The sequence below is a fragment of the Arachis hypogaea genome, chromosome 7 (genome assembly GCF_003086295.3).
Source record: "Arachis hypogaea cultivar Tifrunner chromosome 7, arahy.Tifrunner.gnm2.J5K5, whole genome shotgun sequence".
Lineage (NCBI taxonomy): Eukaryota > Viridiplantae > Streptophyta > Magnoliopsida > Fabales > Fabaceae > Arachis > Arachis hypogaea.
In genome coordinates, this window is record NC_092042.1 from 64,564,978 (window position 1) to 64,588,224 (window position 23,247).

Below are 23,247 nucleotides of genomic sequence, written 5' to 3' on the forward strand. Positions count from 1 at the left end.
CTAACAAATTTAACGGGTAAATGTTATTTTCCATTTATGGAAAAATGAGGTAACATGCATGCGTATATTAATATAGGAAGAATATATACTCACAGCTTTAAAATCTTTAAGAATGTTTGATTGTATTATCTTTCAAACCAAAAAATTCATCCTTTATTTTTATTAAATATTTATATTAATTCAATTAGATGAGTGTTTTAATAAAAGAAAAGATTATTATTATTATTATTATCATTATTATTATTGAATAATAACAATAATTATCGTTATATATATATATATATATATATATATATATATATATATATATTTATTGTTGCTTATACAATCGTGTAATAATATTTTTTTTTATTTGATAACTAATTAAACTTGGTTATTTATATTAAATATATTTAATGATTACTAAAAATTAATCATATAATTATCATTATTATTAATAATCAATTTATATTTTTCTAAAATATAATTTTCTATCTTTTTATTATTATTATTATTATTATTATTATTATTATTATTATTATTATTATTATTATTATTATTATATAGGTCACCATTAAGATATTCACTAATAAAATTTTAGGATAATGAATAAAAAATAGAATATATCAATATAATTAAAATTAATATAATTAAAATAGTTAAAAATACTTTTGATTGATAATTAAGTTAATAATGCATTAATTATTGATTTTATATAAGTATAATAGAGATATTTTTCTAAATTAGTATAATTATGAATTATTCATTAAATACTAAGTATAATATTGTTATATAATTACAGTTAAGATAATTTTCTAAAATAAATTTAAAAGAGATTAGTATAATTATAATAAAGAGATTATCTTAAATTAGTATAATTATGTATCATTCATTCCGATCCACCGCCAAGTTATCATTGTTGGCCATCACGACTAGGGATCCTCACTTCGCAGCTCCAAAACAACGACCAAGTTACTTTAAGCTCTTTCTCTCACTTGACACTATTTGAGTCTAAAAATTTTTGTCAATGGGTGTTGATACTGAATTTGTGAACATTATTCCGTTATCTACAAGTGCATCGAATCGTATCAAGTAATAAAACTCACCAGGATTAACAGATTAAATAAGCAATAGTTAATTGATTATTTTAGTTAGATGGCTTTTTTTCAGTGATAAGCAATCAAGAAATATAAATGGCTTGAAATTAAATGAAAGCAATAAAAAACAAGAAAGTAAATAATGACATGAATGCAAAGAACAAAAAAGTAAAGTACTGAAAATTAAAATGCAAGATAAGTAAAATACGGAAAAGTAAATTGTAAGAAAGAAAAATGCAAGAAAGTAAAGTGTAGGAAAGTAAATAGTTAAAACTAAGAATGAAAAGAACATTAGGATCAAGAGATATTGCATTCTCAGCATCAATCAATTTCATCTCCTCTTCAATCATGTATTCATTGATCTCTTGGCAAATCATAAGTAATCAAACCCCAATTTCTTGGTGATTTGATTTCTCTTAACTTGATCAATTGTCAATCTCTTGATCTAATTGTTCATGAGAAAAGATGAAAAATGGTCTCTGATTTAGAGCCATACAATTTCATGAGTCAAGTATTGGAAATATTATATGTCACGTATCAATCCCAAACCCAATTTCATAACCACTATGAGAAAGCTCCCATTGAATTCTTAGGATGAAGAAAAAAGATTCTTTCCAAAAGAAGTAATAAAAGAAGAATTGAAGATGAAGAATGAAAATAAATCAATCCATGTTAGCACCAAATGAGGTCTTTGGGCAGTGGAACACGCCCTTAGTGGCGTGAATCACGCCGATTTGGCATTTCAGAATATTAGCGTCACTTTGTTGTTCTTTGTTCATGACCCAAATGGCATGGTACCATAGATTATCATATATCGTTGGAAAGTTCTGGATGTCTATTTTTTAATGCCGCTGAAATTATGCCATTTGAATCTCTGTAACGCAAGTTATTCTCCTTAGAATGTGAAGAGGTCAGCTGGCGACTCTACAGGGATATGCCCTACTCATCTTGTATTTTTCGGGGTAAATTTCAACCTCATTTCTAGTGTCTACTATCAAGTGTCATATATGGTTGAAAAGCTCTTGAAGTCTATTTTCCAATGCCACCAGAATCACCTTATTTAGAGTTTTGTAGTTTAAGTTATTTATGTTAGAGTATGAAATGGCAGGTTGCCAAGTATAAAGAGTGAGGTTTGAATGGCATGGTTGATACCACTAAAGGCGTGCTCCACGCCACTAGAGAGGATGATGTTGGGGCATCCATTTGGTACCCCTGTAGAGTGTTTGAGTGGCGTGGATGACACTACTAAGGGCGTGCTCCATGCCAAAGAAAGAGTGAATTTGGGGCACCCATTTGGTGCCTTTGGAGAGGGTGTGAGTGGCATGGTTGACGCTACTAAGGACGTGTTCCACGCCAATGAAAATGGAGAGGTTGGGGTAAGTTTGAGCGGCGTGGATGACGCCACTAATGAAGTGGTCCACGCCTTTGAGAAGACAAGGTTGGGGCACCCTTTTGGTGCCCCTGGAGTAAGGTTCTTGTGGCGTGGATGACGCCACTAATGAAATGGTCCACGTCATTTAGGGAAGTAAACTTGGGTCCAACAAACGCGTCACTTTTTTTTTCTTGGTCACTTTAGACACTTTCTTGATGATTTTTCTTACTTCTTTTAAGTTTATTTTATGCTTTTGCTTCTTTTTCATTCATTTCCTACAAAATCAATTAAATCAAGGAGATCAAAGCAATATGCCAATATATAATTTAAGCACCAAAATACTCAATAATTAAGCATTAAACACTAATTTTTTATATGAAAAAATATAAAAAAACACAACATGATGCTCATACATCACGTACTAGAATTTAGATAGATTATGTTATTCTTACTATAGGATTTTTGTTCATTTGATTAAAATTGTTGGTATCGGTTTACTTTTCTTTTTAATATCATAGTTTGTATATTATGTTTTGTGTTATTTATTGCTAGAATTTTCGTTCTATGGAATGGGATATGATTTGTTTTGGGTGGATTGAGTTACAAGTTTTTTAAGAGGTTGATGTTCATTATATATAGTCAATTATGAAAATTGTTACAAGGTCAATCAAATTTATTATTTTTGGCTAACTATTTAATTAGTAATGTTTAAAAATTTGGTTAAAAATATGTTATTGAATTTTTTTTTGCTAACAGTTTGGTTAGTAATATTTAAAAAGATGTTATTGGATTACTAAATTAATGAAATTAGATTAATAACTAAAAGCGCAGACAAAAAGTAATAAATTCTGCTCATTCTTTGAGTTTTTATCGTATATAGAACTCAACAACAAAACTGAAGCACAATTCAACACCACCAACACCATTCAAGGTAACTATATACCAAAATAAAACAAGTAAACATAATCATCAGAAACATAGACATATACAACAATACTACATCCTTAGCACATGTTCATGGGGAAATACAACGAAAACCAAAACAAAAGGGTAACAAGTCACACCCTTATAGATCAAATTTCCCTTTTAAGCTTCACTATCTTCATCACAATCTTTATCTTGGCTTCATCTGATAAAATTCACTTGAACAATAGCATTTGTTTCATCTTTTTTTGCTCCAATAATTAGAACTTTTGTCTAATCTACCAATCCACTTTCAATATCATCAACCTAGAGGAAACATTGGCAATCCTTTGTCTTCAAACATATAAATATAATCAATAGGAGCCAAGAAAACTCCAAACCCATTAACAAAATCAACCTTATAAATTAAAGGACAGGGGAAAAACCATCTTCAAGGATTTGTCAGTGTCAAACTCCAACAACACTGCATTGAGCCCATAGTTACATTCATCAACTTTTACCTCATTCTTCCTCCTCAAACTTGAAGCCCCATAAACAATGATGTTCCCTTTAGATGTAGCATAGTTCATTCTTACCTTGTCAGAACTTGCATTCCCTTTTATTCAATTTACGTAGAGGAAGGGATGGAGATAAACAGTAACATATATATATTTTGGTTTATCCAAAATATCATTGAAAACACTAACATTACATGTGGGATTATTTACCAATAGCGTTACGAAGAGTGTCATTTATAGTTACAATCTAGTTTTAAATCTTTAGTAAGATTTATGGATTTTGGTCAATTTTAGTACTTTAGTGGAGTAAGTAACTAAATTTCTTAACCAGTAATCTGGAATTCAAATCTTATAAACAGATAGAATCCTAGCTAGGAGACGGTATTCCCTTCTTGGAATTTCAATTAGATTGGGGTTTTGGTTATAGGAACCTGTGTTGGCTGTTTCAATGCAGACAAAAATGGTTACTTGCTAGCATCTCTGGTTAGCAAAAACTCATCAGGGGAATCATAACTATTCCAAGCCCGCTTCTGACCCAACACGAAGCGGCCCATTCCAGAGCCCACTAAAGCCCGATTCTCAATAACCGCCTTCAACGCCCGTTCCAGAGCTCCAACCTCCACCCCTTCTTTCGAATCACCACCACCAGACGCTGCTGGCCATTGAATTACCACCACACTCTTGGTCCGGCCCCCAACCGTCATCATCTCGGCCCGAACCGCTTTCGCTCGAACTGACCGAATCGCATGCGTCAGGTCCCGGTTCAGACCGGGACGGTCCTCGCAGCACAGCGTCGCCTTCACCAGGTTCGGTTCTCCGTCGCAGTAGCTGAGTGTTGCCTCGTCGGCTTCACCCGGAAACGGCCACGGTTCTGCTTCGGCGTCGGGTTTGGACGGGTCTCGTGCCACGTCATCGGCCTCTTTCTTTAGCCGCTTCACGTGCTTTACCACTTCCGCCAGCAACGACGCCTTATCTGCCTGCACACACCACACAAGCACTTGAATTTACCAATGTGCCCTCGACCCATGCACTGTCGTAAAACAAGAAACGATATCGGAAATTTAAAATTGCTGAGATTCAAGTCTTTAATTCTTATCTTGTTATTAATTATATATTCATCTTTTTAGGTTACATTTGTGATAAGAAACAATTTATTTAGCTATGCTTTGATTTTGAACAGGCTAAGGAATATGATATGTATAAGGTTGAATGGTGAACTGATAACGAATATTATAAGAAAGTGAATCAGTACGGACTGTATGTGGTAAGTCGTGGCAAAAATGTAAAAATAACCTTCGCGGTGTTTGGGAGGAGGGAGCGAAGGGTGGAAAGATGAGCGTTGATTCGCTGCCTGCGCCTCCTCTCGGCTTCCCTGTGGCTCTTGCAGGCTTCCGTTGATTTCCTATTATTATCCAGTTTGGATGATCTGCCTGCTCCGTCGAATAATAGATCCGTTGCCTTGAAAGGTGCTTCGGGAACAAAAAACCCATCAGAGGGTGATGAGTGGTGTTGGTGAGGATGGTCTAGCCAGCTCTCGAACCCGTAGAATCTGCCCCCAAAAGGAAGCATCGCGAGGTATGTAATAAGAGGGAATAGAAGGGTTCGTTATTAGTAGTTTATTGGTCTCTTTCCACTTTTAAGAGAAAGAATGAAGAGTAGTAATGGAACAAAATGGTGGTGTGGTCAAATTATTCTAAGGATGTACGGAATAAGGGACAAGGTGTGCAGAGGGGGGCAAAGAGAGAGGTACATATATTGGGGAGCCACTAACACTACAGGCTGCAGCTGCTGCTGCAATGGACAGTGTCATGAGAAAATAAACACACAAACAAGAAACGAGCTAAGTAGTACTAGTAATAAATGCATGGTACGCTTTGAGTTTGAGACATGGAGAAAACGAAAGGGAACCAAGAATGGGAGAGCAAAAACTTTGAACTATTTCATTTCGGTTTGTTTCTTCTCACATGCCATTTCGCCCTCCCTCCTGCACAAGACAATTCAGTTTTACCAACGATTTTATCGTGGGTAATTATTTTATCATAATTATTTTTGGCAACAACTAAATCATCAGTAAAATTAGAAAAATTCAATCTCAATTCATCCAAAGTCTGTCGTCAGTAATGTTAAAATAATTATAACCATATCTACACTCTAGGTATTAGGTAATAAAAGTGTTGTCAAAAAAATAATTTAAAATAATTTATATTTACTAACAGAATAGCAGTCGATAATAAAAAATATCATTAAAAAAATACGTTTGTTTTAATTAGCACCGGAAAGTAGCGTGTGTGTGTTAGTGCTTTAATAGTGTGGATAAGATAACACAAAATCTCCTATTATTCAGGGATAATTTATGAATTAGATTAAATTTAAGAAAAATTTTAAGTAATTAATATTTTTTATATATTTATTTTCTATTTAAGTTAACACTAGTCATTGTTTATGATAACACAGACACACATAGACACATTTTGAATACGACACTCATCGACACTTGTCCGACACGCGTGTTTACTGTGTCCAACTGTGTCTTAATAAAAAATAAAATTTTTTTCCGGACACACTTGGACACACCTAAATACCATCACGTGTCCACATATCCAACCTTACTTTTAACATATATATCGTTGAAATGAATTTAGAAATAATATATATTATTATTTATTAAAACAAAAAATATTTTAGATACTTTTATATAGTTAAAAAAATATTAAAAATAGTTAAAAAATTATTTTATATTTTAATAGTAATAAAATATCAAAAATTCATTGTAATTTATCTAAAAAATACTTTATATTCTACATATATGTCGTGTTCCCGTGTCTTATAAGATTTTAAAATTCGTGTGTTCGCGTGTCCCATATCGTGTCGTATCCCGTATTCGTGTCAGTGTCCGTACATAATAGTTTATCACTGAATATTTTATCACTGAATATTGGTTCTTCATATATTTCTCATTCTCTTAAACTCTTGCTGAGAGATTCAAAAAAAAAAATTACTGTATCATTTAATATAAAATACTTTTATTTAACTTAAAAAGTATTTTATATTTTTGTATATTTATACATGTTATTTTATATATTTTTTAGTAAAGTGATCAACCATCAAACACTCAAATATTCCAAATAAAAATAATAAAATATTTTATAATATAATAATTGAATTTTTGTACAACATTGTAAATTAGCTTTTAATAAACCCCAAAAACAAGTCACCGTTATATTTTTATGCTGTCACTATTCATATTTTGTTCATAAATATAAATCTAACTTAATTATATTATTTATTAAATTTGATAATAAATTTGAATCAAGTTTGATTATATTACTTACCAAATTTGATTATAAATGTCGATATATATTCACTTTAAATTTCAATATTATTTTAGCAGATAACTAATAAGTAACATTTTTTTTTGTATTTATATAGTATGATTATTTTATTTTACCTATATTTTTAAAATTATGCAAATTGTTCTCCCAAAATACTATTTTCCTAGGAAAATAATCTTTATAAAGGGTAGAAGTCTTGTCCGCACCATTTGATTTTCACCTTCTATGAAAAAACTAGTAAGTTATTTAAAAAATAATGTGAAGGAAGCAGACGAAGAAAAAGTTAAAATATTATTCTTCCTCCCTCACAAGGAAAAACCAAAAAAGCTTCTCTTTTTAATGTATAATTAGATTATGTCGTTAACTCTTTCTTCATATATATCTAAGAAAGTTTAGACTGGGATCAAATTGTCCACATTTAATTTATAATAATTTATAGGTTGATTATGCAAATGATTCAAAATTTTGGGATATATAATATATCTTTCAAATCCAATGAATAAATCTTTATTTAAAAAAAGTAAGAGTAAATATCTAAATTGATTATAAAGAATTTCATATCAAATATTTTTTTTATTATTTTAGAGATCTTCAAAATGAATTTCTCTCTTCGACTCTTTGTTAAGAACACTAATTTATTTTATAAAAAAAGTGTTAAGAAATTTTTTTCTAATTCATATTTTAAAAATTTTATTAAAAGTGATAAAAAAATTAGTCTATTTAATAAAAATAAATTTCAAAATCTTCTAAAGCGATAAAAATATATTAAAAAACCAAAGCATTCAATTTTAACATTTGCCGAAGGTTAATTTTTTTAAATATGAAAGAAGGTAGTGTGTAATTTATCGTAGTAGATAATTGGTGTATTTTTTATATGAATTTTAATATTTTTTTAAATTATAAATAACAAAACAGGTCCTCAAAGTTGGAGAAATAAGAAAATCTGAAGGTCAGATTTCATAGTGCACAAATCGAAGAGTCTGATTTATCTTAAAATAAAGTTTTTTTACTGTAAAACAAATTGGAGGGTCCGATTTACATATTTAAAAATTTTTTAATACTAAAATGTAAATCTGAGAGTCATATTTATATGTTTGAAAAAATTTAAATTAAAAAACCCAAATATAACTCTTAGATTTATGTATTTAAAAAAAATTTAAAAATCACCTGACTCTCAGATTTATACTTCTCACATGAAAAAAAAAATATATACATAAACTCTCCATATATTTAAAAATACCATTAAAAACCTAATAACAAAAATAAAAAGCGTCTTGTTGAAGGTTAATTTAAGTGTATACTTTTGTTAATTAACCTTTAAAGATAAACGAATATGTACAATGAAAACTTGGTTCCTCAGGCAGAAGAAGGGAATAGGAACAGGAATTGTTGGATGGAAGGGAAGGTAAAAGTAAAACTTATGTGACCACTGAGAGACGGGGAATAAATTAGTGCCTGCAACATATGTCTACAAAGAAGGACACAGAATTGGACAGAAATGACTTTTACACATTCTACATTCTGTTTTTCAAAAGAAAATAAAATGGAGACAGTTAACCATCTAAAGTTGTAGCTTTTTGAATCTGTGTAAACTTTCTGGAATTAATTTCACTGTAGTTTTTGGGTAGGGGTTGATCATTTTGTTGGGCAGGCTATCATTAATATATTCACTTGTTTAGTAAAAAAATTGATAATTTAGATATTAAAATTGATATATGGTTATGTATATATTATCTTCAATAATAACAATAATAATATATTTAATTTATGGTTAATTAAGAAAAAAATTATGCATAATATTTGGATTATATAACTATTTTTAGTTGTTTATATTCTATACCAGCATTCCATTTAAATGCAATATAGCAATATGTATTCACTATTTTTTATTTATAATTTAGAATTGATAATTTAAAATTCAAAATTTATGATTGAAGATTTATTTATAATTTAAATTTTATGATTTAAGGTATAGAATTTAAGTTGTCAAAAGCAACAATTGTTGGAGGCAACGACAGTGGTGGTCAGTGGTGGTCGGTGGCGATGGCGCAGTGGTGATGGGTGACTAATAGAAAAAAATAAAGTTGTAGTGGTGTTACGTAGAGTTGTTTTATTTGCGATTTGATTTGGTTTCTTTAAAAAAAAAATTTCATCCAATCCAATCGTATAAAAATTAATCGATTTTTTTATCTGAAGTTAACCAAATCAAACCAAACTAAATATGATTAAATTGGTTTAGTTTGGTTTGATTTTTCGATTTTTACCTAATTAGCATAAAAAATAAAATTTAAAACTTCAATTCACAAAGGGAAACTAAAAATTTGGGCATGAAGAGATCAAACAAAGGATAAAAAATTCATAATAAAGTTTGGACCCATAAGGATCGATCATAATCAAAATCATAATCATAATTAGAATCAAAGACAAATAATAAATAAAACCAAATTTAGAACCAAAGTCACCAATCAGAATCAAACCTATTATAAAATCAGAACTAGAAATTAAAAAACTGAGCTTGAATGGATCAAATAAAGGGATGCAAAATTTCATAATAAAGTTACAACTTAAGAATTATAATTGAAGGTTGTGATAGGCTTAGAGAAGGGGGTTAAATCTATGCCTTTCTTTTAAGTTGTTGTTATGACCTTTTAAATCAAAACTTTCAATTACGATTCTGTTTGTACTCAGCAGCGGAAATTTATGAGACAATTTATTTTTGTCTTATGAATATCAGAAAACAGAACACAACAGAGAAGAGAAAAGCTAACACCAGCATATATCCAGGTTCGATTGCCTTGTGCTATGCAACCTACGTCCAGTCTCCTCCACAACAATGGAGGAATTTCCATTATAGTTAAAAGTATTACACACACCGATTTCACACTCAAGTTCTAACCTAACTTGACATTGGCTATGCTAACACCTAACTATTCACTCTTAGTGCTAACCCAACTAAGAAAGGGATACCTAACAGGTACAAGATACAAGACACTTAACCAACCTAAAGAAATCAAAAAATAACTCTAGGCTTTTCTCTCAAGTGTATCACTCAGCCTTTTTCCACTCATGACTTTTACTTGAGCTTTCTCACAATACTTTTTCTCACAAGAAATTACAGAAAGATAAACATAGAAAAGTACATCACAATCTGTAAAACATGAAGGAGATTGACTTCATCAACAGCCTCTTAGCTATATGCATAACCAGATTTGCAAACCTCAGATTGAGTTCTTCAGTATTGGCCGAATGCTTCTTTGAAAGAAAGCATTATCCAAGTAGAGGAACTTTTCTTCAGAACACAACTCACAAACTCTGGTTTTCTCTCCTTGCTTCTGAATGAGCAGAAAGTCTTCTTTTAACTCCTTGTATGTTGTTGGGTTCTTCTTCCAAGGTCAACACCTTGAGCCTTGAGTTTCACTAACCCACAGATTCACTTTTTCTCCTTAAACCTTATATTAGAAACTTTGCTTCTGACTCATCCAACTTGACCAAAAGCCATGAAGGAGTAACCGAAATTGTCTTCCAATGGTCAACCAAATCTGAACCATAGATATGCAACTTGGTCCCCAAGAATCTCTTGTGACTGTGGATTTGTAGCAGTGAAGAACAGAGATCAACTTTCCCTTGTATCCCATTTCGGACCGAGCAGAGAGTTGGGAAGAAGAGAAGAAGCTTTGTTGCATGCAAGAAGAAATGGGTTACCTTTAACCTTTTCTTAAGCCAGATTTGGTTTGAACTTGTTGAGATGATATCTGCCTTTCAAGCTTAATTTCTCTTTCTTGCTTCTTTGGTGATTTGCTTAGGGATGAAGCTCTCTCTCTTTCTCTTTCTTACTTTTCTGAAGCTCTGATTTGACTAAGACAAAAGAGAGAGAAATGTTGCTTTGGTAAGAGCAAGATGGAGGAAATTGAACTCAACTCGGGCTTGGATCGGATATGGTTCATGTAACCCGTTTGGCCCATCTGACTTCTTTCTTTGTTTTTCATTGGGCTTCATTTGATTTACTAACCCACCAGCTTTGTTTTTTTTTTCCATTCCATTTGGGCTGTAATTCAAATTTTGGCCTGCAACATTTTATAAATAATTAGTAATATACAATTATCAATAATCCACACTAATTATTTATCTTGCCAAAAATAATGTTTGTCATCACTGATTAATTTAGTTAATTTCTTAACACAAGAATAATCAAAATCATAATCAGAATCAAAATTAGAATCAAATACAAATAACAAATTAGAACCAAATTTAAAACCAAAATCAATAATCATATTAAAAAAATCAGAAATTTAGAGACACAGAGACTAAACAAGTAGAGGAGACTCGCCATATTCAAACTATGAACTTCCAAAATCCAAAGAGTTGAAGATGATGGCAGATGTCAATTGAGCAATTGAAGAATTATTGGTGGTGTTCGAACTACCAGATCCTGAGGCTCCATTCCAGATGCAGGGGACGACCGATTGAGAGACACTGGACGGTGAGATAATAGAAAATGGATGGAAGGGGAGGACAAACAAAGAGAGTGAGAGATGACAGAGGCAACACGAGTAGCAGACGGAGGGAGATGACAAACAGAGAGAGTAAGAGACGCTGCTGACGATGGGAAATGATGCGGATGGTAGACAAAGCGAGAAGACTTGGATAGCGGCAAGAAGAATGGAGAGTGGTGTATTTCCCAAGTAGACATCAACATGAAATGTGGAGAGTGGAGGTTTGGTGGGTGCAAATGTGAAGCTGTCTGCCGCCGGTGAAGAGAGAAAAATACATTACAAAAAAATGCTGAATACTATCGGATTTATCTCAGATTTAGCATCAGTATTTCCAACGGCCATGAGTAAAAATTCATTACCAAAAAAACTCACTATCATAATAAATAATCTGTCTCTAATTCCAACGTTAATAAGGGGTATGAGAATTTCATTTATAGGCATCAATTTCACCGTCAGATTTACTGTCAAAAATTTTTTACGGCAATACGAGTTAGTGAAATGCATTGTTTTGGAACACGGTACCTTACCGTCGGATATCTCTGTCAGTAAAAATTGAATGAAATTTGAATTTAGAAACCATTCTCCCTTACTTGTGCAACTTCATCCTCTGCTCTCTCCTTCTTTCTCACTTTGGTTCTCCCTCTCATCTCCCATGTAATGTCGCCGTTGCTGCCAGGGATTCCATTGCCGTCGCTACTGCCTCGTGTTGGGTTGTCGTCGCTACCTCGGGTTCCATCGCCGCCGTCGCTCCTTCCTCGTGTTGGGTTGCCATCGTTGCCTCTGGTTCCATCGTCACTGTCGTTACTGCCTCGTGGGTTGCCATAATAGTTTGTTTGTGAATTGTTTAAGCAAATTGTTGATGGATAGAGTTTTATGTGCCTTCTAATTATAGACAAAACTCTACCAAAATTTCTAAAAATTCAAAATATAGGTTTAAACTACTGAAAGTGTTTGAGAATTCTTGATTGTTGATGGATGTTGCTGCTTAAGTCATATAATTCCATATAGGTCACTTCAAATAATTTTTTATTAAACTGCTAATCTTAAGTTTTTCATTGATAGGTTTGCACCAAATAACAATAATGTATGTACATAGGAGTATACAATGTCATCAAACTGATGTACGGCCACCCATGACAAAGCTACAAGAAGATCCCTGCTAAGACCAGAGAGCGATAGTTTTAGAAGTGGGCGGTAAAAACTTAACATCTTACAAACTTTAGTTTATATGTTCTATTTTTTTACTTATATATTTAATTTCAATTAACTAGTGCTAAATGTTCTTTGTGTAGGAGAAATTTTGATGGGACAAGACTCACGATGCCATGATCAGAAATATCTTCGACCATCAGATAGCTACGCGGCTTTCACAGATGATAGAGGACGTGTAAGTCCCCAGATTTTAAAAGAAATTAAATAATAAATTATTTATGATTTATTATATTTATGCAAAATTATATTTTTAGGTATTTTTATATTAAACCAGACATTTTTTATTTATGATTTATAACTTTAGAAAATAAAAACAAAATAATAATGAGAGTTTTATATGTTTTAATTTTAATATCTAGATTTTGAACTTTATTTATGATTTTAAAAAAATTAATTTAATTATCTTTAATTCTTGCATTAGAGTATTTATTTGAAAATAATAGTGTTCTTATTTATAATTATTGTTGGATTATAAATTGACTTTCAATTACTATTTTATATACCTTAATTATATTATTAATTATCCCCAAAACAAACTCTAATTTTACACTCACTCACCTAAACCCTAACACCCACACACTACTGCTGCCATCCCATGCCTTCCTAACACACACACGGCTGGGAACTAAAGAAAAAAAGGGGGGAACGGGAACAAGAAAGAAAGAAAGAAAGAAAGGGGGAAAAAGAGAGAGATATGAGAAACCAGAGGAGAACGGGAAGAGAGGGAAGAGAGTGAAGGCCACGACGGGAAAGAGAGCTAGAGAGGAGGGAGACGTCGTCGCCACGCAGTAGCCATCTAGTCACTGTCATCATCATTCCAATGTTGCCATCTAAGGAGTTTCCATGGCCGCTGCCGTCGAGCTCGCAGGTGAGAGAGAAAGAGAGTTCACAGGTGAGAGAGGAAGGTGTTGCACCAGCTTCATCAGATTTTTGGTGCCGAATTGGTCGCCGCCGCCGCCGCTGTGGAATCATGAACAGAGGAAGCCCGAGAAGGAGCCGTTGCGGAGTTACTGTCGCCGTCGCGTTGCTGGGCTTGCTGTCATCGCGTCTGTGTTGTTGTTGCACCGCCATTTGTCATTGCTCAGTCACCAACAAAGTTTCGCGTCACCGTTCTGACCATCAAAAACGCCGCTAGAACCCCTGTCTACTTGGGTCGAGTTCCAGTTCTTACATGCTAAGGTTTATAGTTGTTGCATGCGACATCAAGCTATTGCGCATCATCGGAGATGTCGCTGCTCTGTTTTCTCGGTTATTCGTAAGTTCGGTAAGTTATTCCTTGTTCCAAACCCTTTTAGTCGCTATTTGTGTTATATGTTGCTGAGAAATTTGCGTCGTTATTGCGATAGAGTTGAGTTTTCGAGGTTTCATGTAGCGATTAGAGTTGCTGCGGTTGTTGCAAAAGTGGAATGAAGTTGTGGTTGTGACTGCCACTGTTGTAGGTCGAGAAAAAGGGGTTTTTGACGCGCTGTATAACTTTTGGGTTTCGACTATTCGAGGTAGGTTTTTTTTAAAATTTATTTTATATTACAGAATTGTTATAAATAGATATTGATGTGAAAAACATATTTCTTTGATTATGTGAGTCTTATGGATGTGGTTGTTTACTGGATTGAATTACTGATTGCTTGAGTAGTGTGCGGTTGTTGATAAGAAATTGATTTGAAAAGTTGATTTGGTTGAATGTTATGAAAAGTGGTTTTCTTGGTTTTGGAGTTAATTTGATAATAAAAATGAATCAGCATTGGAAATAATTTGAGATATTGGAATTGGTTTTGTTGATTTATTAGAAATGATTATGAGAATTAAAAATAAATTGAGATATGAAAGTGATTTGATTTTGAAAATGGTTTGATTTTAAATTGGTTTGATTTTATAAATGATTTGATATTGGAGCTGGTTTGATTTTGAAAAAGATTTAATATTGGAATTGGTTTTATTTTGGAAATTATTTGATATTAGAATTGGTTGGATTTTGGAAAATGATTTGAGATTTGGAAATGGTTTGGTTGGGACCCTTGAAAGGTGGCAAAAGTCCAAGTTTTAGAAAAGAGCTGACGAAATTTTTATAAAAGTTTGAGGCTTCATTTGAAGTGGTTATTTAGAAAGAAATGGATTTAAGGAATTATATGATTTGATTTTGAGTTATTAAAAAAAGGGTTATGTCTTGAGTTTGATTTATTTAGAAAAAAATGAATTATGTTTTGAGTATGAATTATTGATGAACAGAATGGGAGGTGTGATGATGATAAGTGTGATAATAAGGAATGATCATTATTGAATTTGAATGAAGGATGATGAGGATTGATTTTAAAGTATGATTTTTGAATGAATTGAATGATATTGAGAATGAATTTGAAAATGAAATCTGATGAGATATCTGGGCAGTAGCAAGGGTTGTGGTTCATCCTACTTACTCCGGAGTAGTGATTGAAATGCCTGGGTAGTAGCAGCAGTAGTGATTTATTCTACTTGCTCTAGGTTGCGTTGTAAACACATGCCTGGGTAGTACCAGTAGTAGTGATTTATTCCACTTACTCTGGGTTAAGCGGGTAGTAGCAAGGGATTGTGGCTCAGTCCCACTTGCTCCATAATGTGGTGTTTTTGTCCAAGGTTAGCTACCAGGACAGGTCAAGTTTGGCTATATAATCAACAGATGATATCATCGGTCGTAGGACATGTATGCATCATATGCATTTGTATGCTTTGTTTGAGTTTGAATTTGTTTTGATTTACCTAATTGCTTAACTATTATTAATTGCTATCTGAGCTATTTCCTGTAACTGCTATCTATACCTGTGCTTTTTTTGTCTATTTTGCCTGTGTTTGTTTCTAAGATATTCCTCTAGCGAGTGGAGGAGGTGCTAAGGGTTGTTTCTAATGTGGTATTTTTGAGATTGAGTATTGGTGATAAGTTGATGATAGTGTTGATTGATTATGTGATGGGTTGAAGGCTGTGATTGGTTTCTGATTGAGGTTTAGTTAAGTATGAAAAATCAATCTGGTTCAGCATAGACTTAATGAACTTATACTTGGAACAGGTTGGTCATTCATACAGTCTAAGGAATTTTTAAGATTTTCTTATAAGAAAAGAAAGGTTTTGGATTTTGGATAATTAACTAATTTCTTTTAAAAAGATTTTGGATTTTTGGATGTTAAACCGTTGGTTTTCGAAAGATTCATAAGACAAGCGATGATCACTGTGCTTGAAAATGGTTTTCTTTTTAAATATTTACTTATGAAAATTCTGAAAATGCATGGTGAGACCATGTGGTTAGGTTCTCATCCCCTATAACTTTATCTTTTCAGGAATCGGATGAAGAAGCTTATGAAGAGTTTAGTTGCATTTTGCTTATACGATATTGTTATATTAGTTTAGTTATTATTTATTTATCCCTCGTCATTAATATTGTATCTTGTAAAGAAGGTTAGGAGTACTAATGGTTATGTTTGTAAGTTATTATATAAAGAACTTAGTTATTGCGTGTGTGTGTGTGTGTGTGTGTGTGTGTGTGTGTGTGTGTGTGTGTGTGTGTGTGTGTGTGTGTGTGTGTGTGTGTGTGTGTGTGTGTGTGTGTGTTTATATGTATGTAAGTGCATTTTCAAACAAAAAGTATTTCCGGTTTTTAAAAGAAAAGTTTATATGGTCTCTGGTTTTACAAAGGCTCATATTTTATTATTAAGTATATAGGAGTCGTCATAATACTCCTCACTATCAGAGTGGCGTAGCCGGAAGCGTGACATTCTAGTAGTAAGGGTGTTAGAAGACGTATGTGAGAGGCATGACCACCTCACTATTTGGCTATGCCTGGACATCAAGAAGGCACTTTACGTCTATTGGGAGACTGATGAGGGGTTCAGGCATTTCCGTCTCACGAACAGAGCCAACAACGCATTGGCCAGGTCATCAAAGTATACCGATAGGTAGCAACTTTCATGAAGACAAAGGTCAGGCTGGTATGTAACTTGTGTCATTTTGTTATTAAGTTTGTTTTGTCTTTGAAACATAATGTCATTATTACTTGATTTAACATATTGTTTCAACAGGTGTAGTCTAAGTCGTTGAATTGTGATGCAACGATGATGGAGACCTTCAAGTATACTCACACCTTGAAGGAGAACAAGGAGAGATTCGCTAATCAGCGGTTTGCAGATCATTATGTGAGTAAAAAATCATGTGATATAATTATAAAGTTTTCAATTAACTGTAGTCCTAATAATAACATCTGTTACAAAAGAGTCCTACACGCAGATACTGGAGGCTGCAACCCAGCAATCTCAGCATATTGGAGACGATGACAACAACTACGCTGCATCAGAAGTCAATCCTAACATGATTTGGCGCGAGACTGCATTTGAGTCGTACAAGAATCGCGTCTATGGGTTAGGATCATTCTTCACTGACAACCTTTGCACCTCCACATTGAGACCTTCATCTACGTCTGCCACCAGTTGGCCCGTCGATCCCGAGGAAAGCGTCGGTTTGAGGGAGCAGGTGTTGGAGCTCACCCAAAGCCTTTCACCAACAGGCTCAGTAGCTACAGGAGTCTGAGGAGTGGTCTCAGGAGATCCTCACACGCATGTCATACATAGATTCCCTTAGGTTGGATTGAGGGTAAGAGCGGATGCAGCAACAGATGGCAGTGTACCACGATCAAATGTGCGCTAATGGCAGCAGCACTGTTGGAGGGGCATCAACATCATTGCCTAGTTTGCCACCTTAGCATAACCAGCTGGGGATGATGACAACGACTATCAAAATCTTTAGTGAATAGAATTTTGTTTTAGACCATTTTATTGTATTTATTTATTTGACTTTTTATTTTATTTGTACACTTGAAACTTAATTTACCATATTTGGTTTCTATTATTTAGAATTTGACTACTAATTGTGTAAAAAATAACTTTAAATAAAAAATTAAAATAATTTGACCATTAATTATGTTATTTTTTTATAAAAATGAATTTACCATCAAATTTATCATGGAACAAATTCGACGGTAATTAGGTGGGAAAAGAAATAGTGGAGTGCCAAAATTATCGGCAAATTTTTTCGTCAATAATTAAATGATTTTTTGGTAAAGAATCCATCGCAGAATCCAAAGGTAACTACATATAGATTGAAAAATCAGATGGTATTTGGTTAGCGGAGAGGGTTATACCGTCGGATTTGTTTTAACGGTAAATATATTACTGGCGGATTGTTTTTTGTTATTCCGCCGGTAAATCCGGTGGTACTCAATATTTTTCTTATAGTGAAATGGAGGTCTAGTGCAGTGGTAGGAGTGACTGAGTGAAGGAGAGGGGTGCGACGAGACAGATCTGGAGTGTGGAGAGAGTGAATGTGCTATGTTAGGGCTAGATTTTACTGAGGAAGGGTAGGATTTTGGTAGAGTTATAAGGGTCTTATTGGGATATTAAACTACACTCTTCAGTTCAATATCCTTTGGGCAAGCTTTGTTCAAATCAGTAAAATTAACGCACATGCGCCGTTTACCATGATACTTTTTTACCATGACAATGTTAGGTAACAAAGTTGTGAACCTGATTTTATGTATGAAACTAGCATCAATGAGTTTTTTAGTCTCTTCAAAGGATGTTTGTTGCTTATCTATGCCAAGGTTGCATTTTTATGCGCTATAGGTTGGACAGATGAATTTAATGCCAGCTTGTGAAAAACTACTGAAAGCTCGATGTTGGGCATATCTGCGGGAGTCCAAAAAAATAAAAATGCATTTTGTTGAAGGAATTGCCAGAGTTTATACTTTGCATCTCCCTGCAGAGCTGCACCCACATAAGTAACTTGTTTGGATTATTAGTTAAAGAAATATTTTGTAATTCCTCTATTGGAATAGGTTAGTCCTAGGGCTCGGCTCATACATATAACTTAGCTAATGGTAGAAGATCAACCAAATTGTGAATAGTATTGATGTGTGCACCTATAGCTCAGTTAGAAGCAGACATTCTTAGACTGACATTGTGGCAGTGTTGAGCTTCACAGTAGTCAATATAGATAGTGGCAATAAGATCGTCTTGTACATGAAACTTGGCACACAAATGAATTATGGATACTATAGAACCAAACTTATTCAAAAAAGGACATCCAAGTATTAAGTTATAAGGACTGAAACAATCAACGACAAGATATTGAATATTTAAAGTTTTGGTTTGAGGATGCTCACCTAGTGTGGTTTGTAACCACACAGATCCTAAAATAGGCACACGTTTACCTAAAAACCCCACTAAGTCTCCAATGGATGGTTGCAGTATGTGATTGCTCAATTTTGTCTTCTAAAATGTAGAATAGAAAAGGACATCTGCGCTACTTCCAGGATCCAGAAGTACTTTTCGGACAATTAGATCCCTCAATCAAATAGATATCACCATCAGATCATCTAAGTTGGTTACAATTATATTGAAATCAAATGGTTTGAACACCATCTCTGGAAAGGTAGGAAGAAGTTGAGGATTATTGACAGTACCTTTTACTGAGAGCATAGCTCGGTAGGTGTATTTACGAGAATAGCTTGACTATGAACAATTTTCTTTTTCACGAGAATTTTGTCTAGCTGAAGAGTGTTCTGTAGAATGCCCTGTGCGCCTCTAGATATGGCCACTGATGTATTTATCCAAATGCCAATGCCGAGCTAATTGTTCTAGTAAGTCTTTGGCTACAACACACTCATCAGTAGTGTGGCAATGTTTTTTATGAAAGGCACAATACTTTGACTTATCCACATTCTTCAAATCTTGATAATTTCTAGCCTTCCGAGGAGGTTTAATAAGTTTTGTGTTTAGGATCTCCTTGATGATTTCTTCCCTCCTAGTATTGAATTGTCTGTAAGAATCATAACATGGCATTAACTGAAAAGGCTTCTTGCTATCTTGAGCTTTATCGTCGTCTTTATTATTGTTGCTTTTCTCTGACCTCCGAGCTTGTCGAAGCTCTTCAATCTCCATTTGACCTTTAGCTTTCTCCTAAAAACTTAGCTAAGTTTTATGGTTTAGCAATGTCTATAATTTCTTGAAACTTTCCTGGGCGAAGTCCACTTTTAATAGCATGTAAATGTACCTTTGGATGGAGATTCGGAATGGTCATTGCCACCTTAGTGAATCGAGTAACATAGTCCCAAAGACCTTTATGTTATCCCTGCTTGACTGTGCTTAAATAATCTGAATCATGAAAGTAAATAGAAGATGCTGTAAACAGATCTTCAAATAGCTTGGCTAGTTTCTGAAAACGTGAAATAGATTCTTCAGGCGAAAAAGAAAACCAATCAAGTGCACGATTATCTAAAAATGTAGAAAATAATGACATGAAATAGGGTTAGAAGTACCATTTACTATCATCATGGAACGAAATTTTTTGATGTGTTTTTTCAAATCACCCATCATAAGGAGTTAAAGTAATTGGTAATGCAAAGTTTTTAGGCAATTGGAATTCATGACATCTGCGGTGAATGGATCAATTGCATTGTCCAATTCTGTTTCTTCATTAACTGGTTGATCCTCTTTTGGTTCCTGAGTTTTAGAAATATGAGTTGGATCAGAGTTTGCTTCCTTGTCATCCGGTTGTTCATGGTGATCATCATTATGAGTTATCCGAGCATTGATAAGCTCGATTTTTTGATTTGCCATTCTTTGATTTTCTTCAGCCATGCGCTGATTTGTTTGTTGTCACTCTGTTACCATCCGAAGAAGTTCGGATGGCATTGGAGGAGGTTAATCAGCCATAGACACACCAAAAACTCCTGGAGCACAAAGAAAAATTTGAAATCTTTGGCCACATGGTGGGCGTCAATTGTTCTTGTGAGGTGTGACTCTGGTATAGCTCATTCGTCAATGATTATCTTCTAGCCTTCAGGTAAGATGAGTTATACCTCAGTACCAAGAGAACAAGGAGGGTGGGCACCTACAAAAGGCACTTCGATGCTCAAGTTAGTGTATGAATAATAAATTCTTCTGTAAAAAATAAATCGGATCAGTTTCTCACCTCCTTTTTATATTTGAGACGAGTCTTATTAATCGTTTGTGCATTTGATTTACATTGATAGGAAATAAAAGCATTTTAGAGCATTTTGATATAATTTTAATGTTTGTCATTGATGACTGATCTATAACGTTTATAATCGAGTTATAACATGTAACCAAGTTATAACAAATATATCACCTTATTTTGTTTAAACATATTGTTAATTACATTTTCAATCCTTAACATACATTCACAGACACATTAATTACAATGTTAGCTCTTAGCGCGCACACACACATCATAAGAATCTATAATCCTCAACAACTTGATTAACAAGGGGCTCACATATTTGCATGAACATCATAAAAATCTACAATTCTCAACAATTTGATGAATGGACTTACACATTTGCATGAAATAACACAACCATATTAGAATTTGTTGTTTAAGATACTAGTACAGCTTTATCATTAGCGCTCCTTATTTTTTGCATAATGAAATGTGCATCAACACCTAGTGCTTGTAAATCTACCTTATGTTCAAAGACTTTTTTAATTTCATAATTACAATGGCAAAATGAGTTGTTTTAAGACCTATAATCTCTCTTTAAGTAGGTTCTTTTTTCTAAACCAAGAAAGGGATACCATATGGTTTTTCACAAATATTGACCTTTTTGAAGCATTGATACAAAAATAGAAATATGTGACATTCTGTTAATATGTTTTAGAATAAAATTAAGACAAATAAGCAATATAAAGTGATCAAACAATATTATTATATTTTTTATTAAAAAACTTACCGGTTACATATAAATAGTTGCGTCATAAGTCACCCCGTGTGCAATATTATTAGGCCTAATTCGTTCAATTGCTTTAGAAAAGAAGTAAACAACATTGAAGCAATTTTTACTATATTTGAATCATTTACAAACTTCACAAAGTGCAAATCTTTAAAATAATACACCAAAAAATATAATTTATCAATGTTCTTTGTCTTTGCTATGGCAAACCATAAACTATGACTGTGCACCCAGTTTTTCTCTATGCACTCTTATGGCTTCACAAACATTTGACATAATCTTTTTAAGATTAGTTAAAAAGTAAATTCTCAAGTTATCAAGAGAAAGCCTTGTAGTTGAGCCCATCACTATTAATACTATCCAAAATGTCATTAAAAAATGGTGAAATAATTGTATTGTAGGAAATTCTTGCATCTAAAAGGCATTAACAAATTGCATATCAAATATATTAAACTGAATCAAATTTAATTTCTATCGATTGATAGTTTAATCATCGGTCTGAACTGACTGCGGTGTTGGCCTGAGCCTATAAATACATATATATAGAGTTTTATTATACTAGTAAAAATGCTTTTGGAAAGAGTTGAACTTGAGTCTTCCATCAAATGAAAATACCTTTATCTACTAAGCCATTTATCTCTTTAATTATACATGTGTATTTTTATTTTCTTAATATCTTTAATCTTTGATGTTGGAATATCAAAAGTCAATTAAATAAAATAATTCTAAAAACTTTTCCTCCACATTAATATAGAAACAAATATACACACGGTCATTTTCTCTTCTCTTCTCCACTCTAGACGCTCTTCTACTAGACTACCATCCTCTTCATCTTCTCTTCCTTTGACTGTACGTACTTCTTCTTCTTTCTCATGTTATTAATTTTTATTTTATTATTTTTTATATTTGTTGCTATAATGTTAATTATTTTTTCATCAATTAGAGTTTATTCTGTCAAAGATATTTTTTTAAGTTCGATTTTTTTTGTGTTATGATATTGTTTCTACTTTTTGAACATAAAATTTTATCAATTTTTTTCATTAAAAGATTCTTACTTTATGCCATTGATATAATGAAAGTAAAAAAAATCATGAGATAGTGTTAATATTTGTTTAGGCATTACAATAGGTTTTAGAAATGGCTGAATCTGTGACTCTAATAAGTGATCCATTGGCCAATTCTATTTCTTTAAATGGAGAAAAAATTAATCAATCAATACCAATAATGCCAACAACCGATATTGGCATTACACCATTACAAACACCAACAACTACATCAGTACCAACACAGACAACAACTATTATAAATCAACTAGTCACGGGTAAAAATGATAGTAACGAAACCATTATTACAAAAAAAGGAAGAAGACTTCACCAATTTGGAACGATTTTGATCAAGCTAAAAGTTCTGAAGGTACAAAAGCTATTTGCAAGTGTTGCAAATCTATGTTTTCTTACGCTGGAAAAAGAGCTAGTACTTTACATTTATAGAGGCATTTTAATATTTACTTACAAAGGAGACTCCATGTTTGCACAAAAGAAGTAACCATTGATTCCATTTTAACCTTCAAATA

The 23,247-nt window shown here is 33.0% G+C and overlaps 1 protein-coding gene across 1 annotated transcript; it reads right to left on the reverse strand.

The window, feature by feature from the left end:
- Positions 1–3,514: 3,514 nt before the first annotated feature.
- Positions 3,515–5,874, reverse strand: LOC112704113 (transcription factor bHLH30). The gene is made up of 2 exons (XM_025755658.3): positions 5,163–5,874; positions 3,515–4,846 (listed from the first exon to the last, which is right to left on the reverse strand). Exons 1-2 carry the CDS (start codon positions 5,436–5,438, stop codon positions 4,334–4,336), a joined length of 789 nt encoding a protein of 262 aa, XP_025611443.1. The 5' UTR covers positions 5,439–5,874; the 3' UTR covers positions 3,515–4,333.
- Between the last annotated feature and the right edge of the window lie 17,373 nt (positions 5,875–23,247).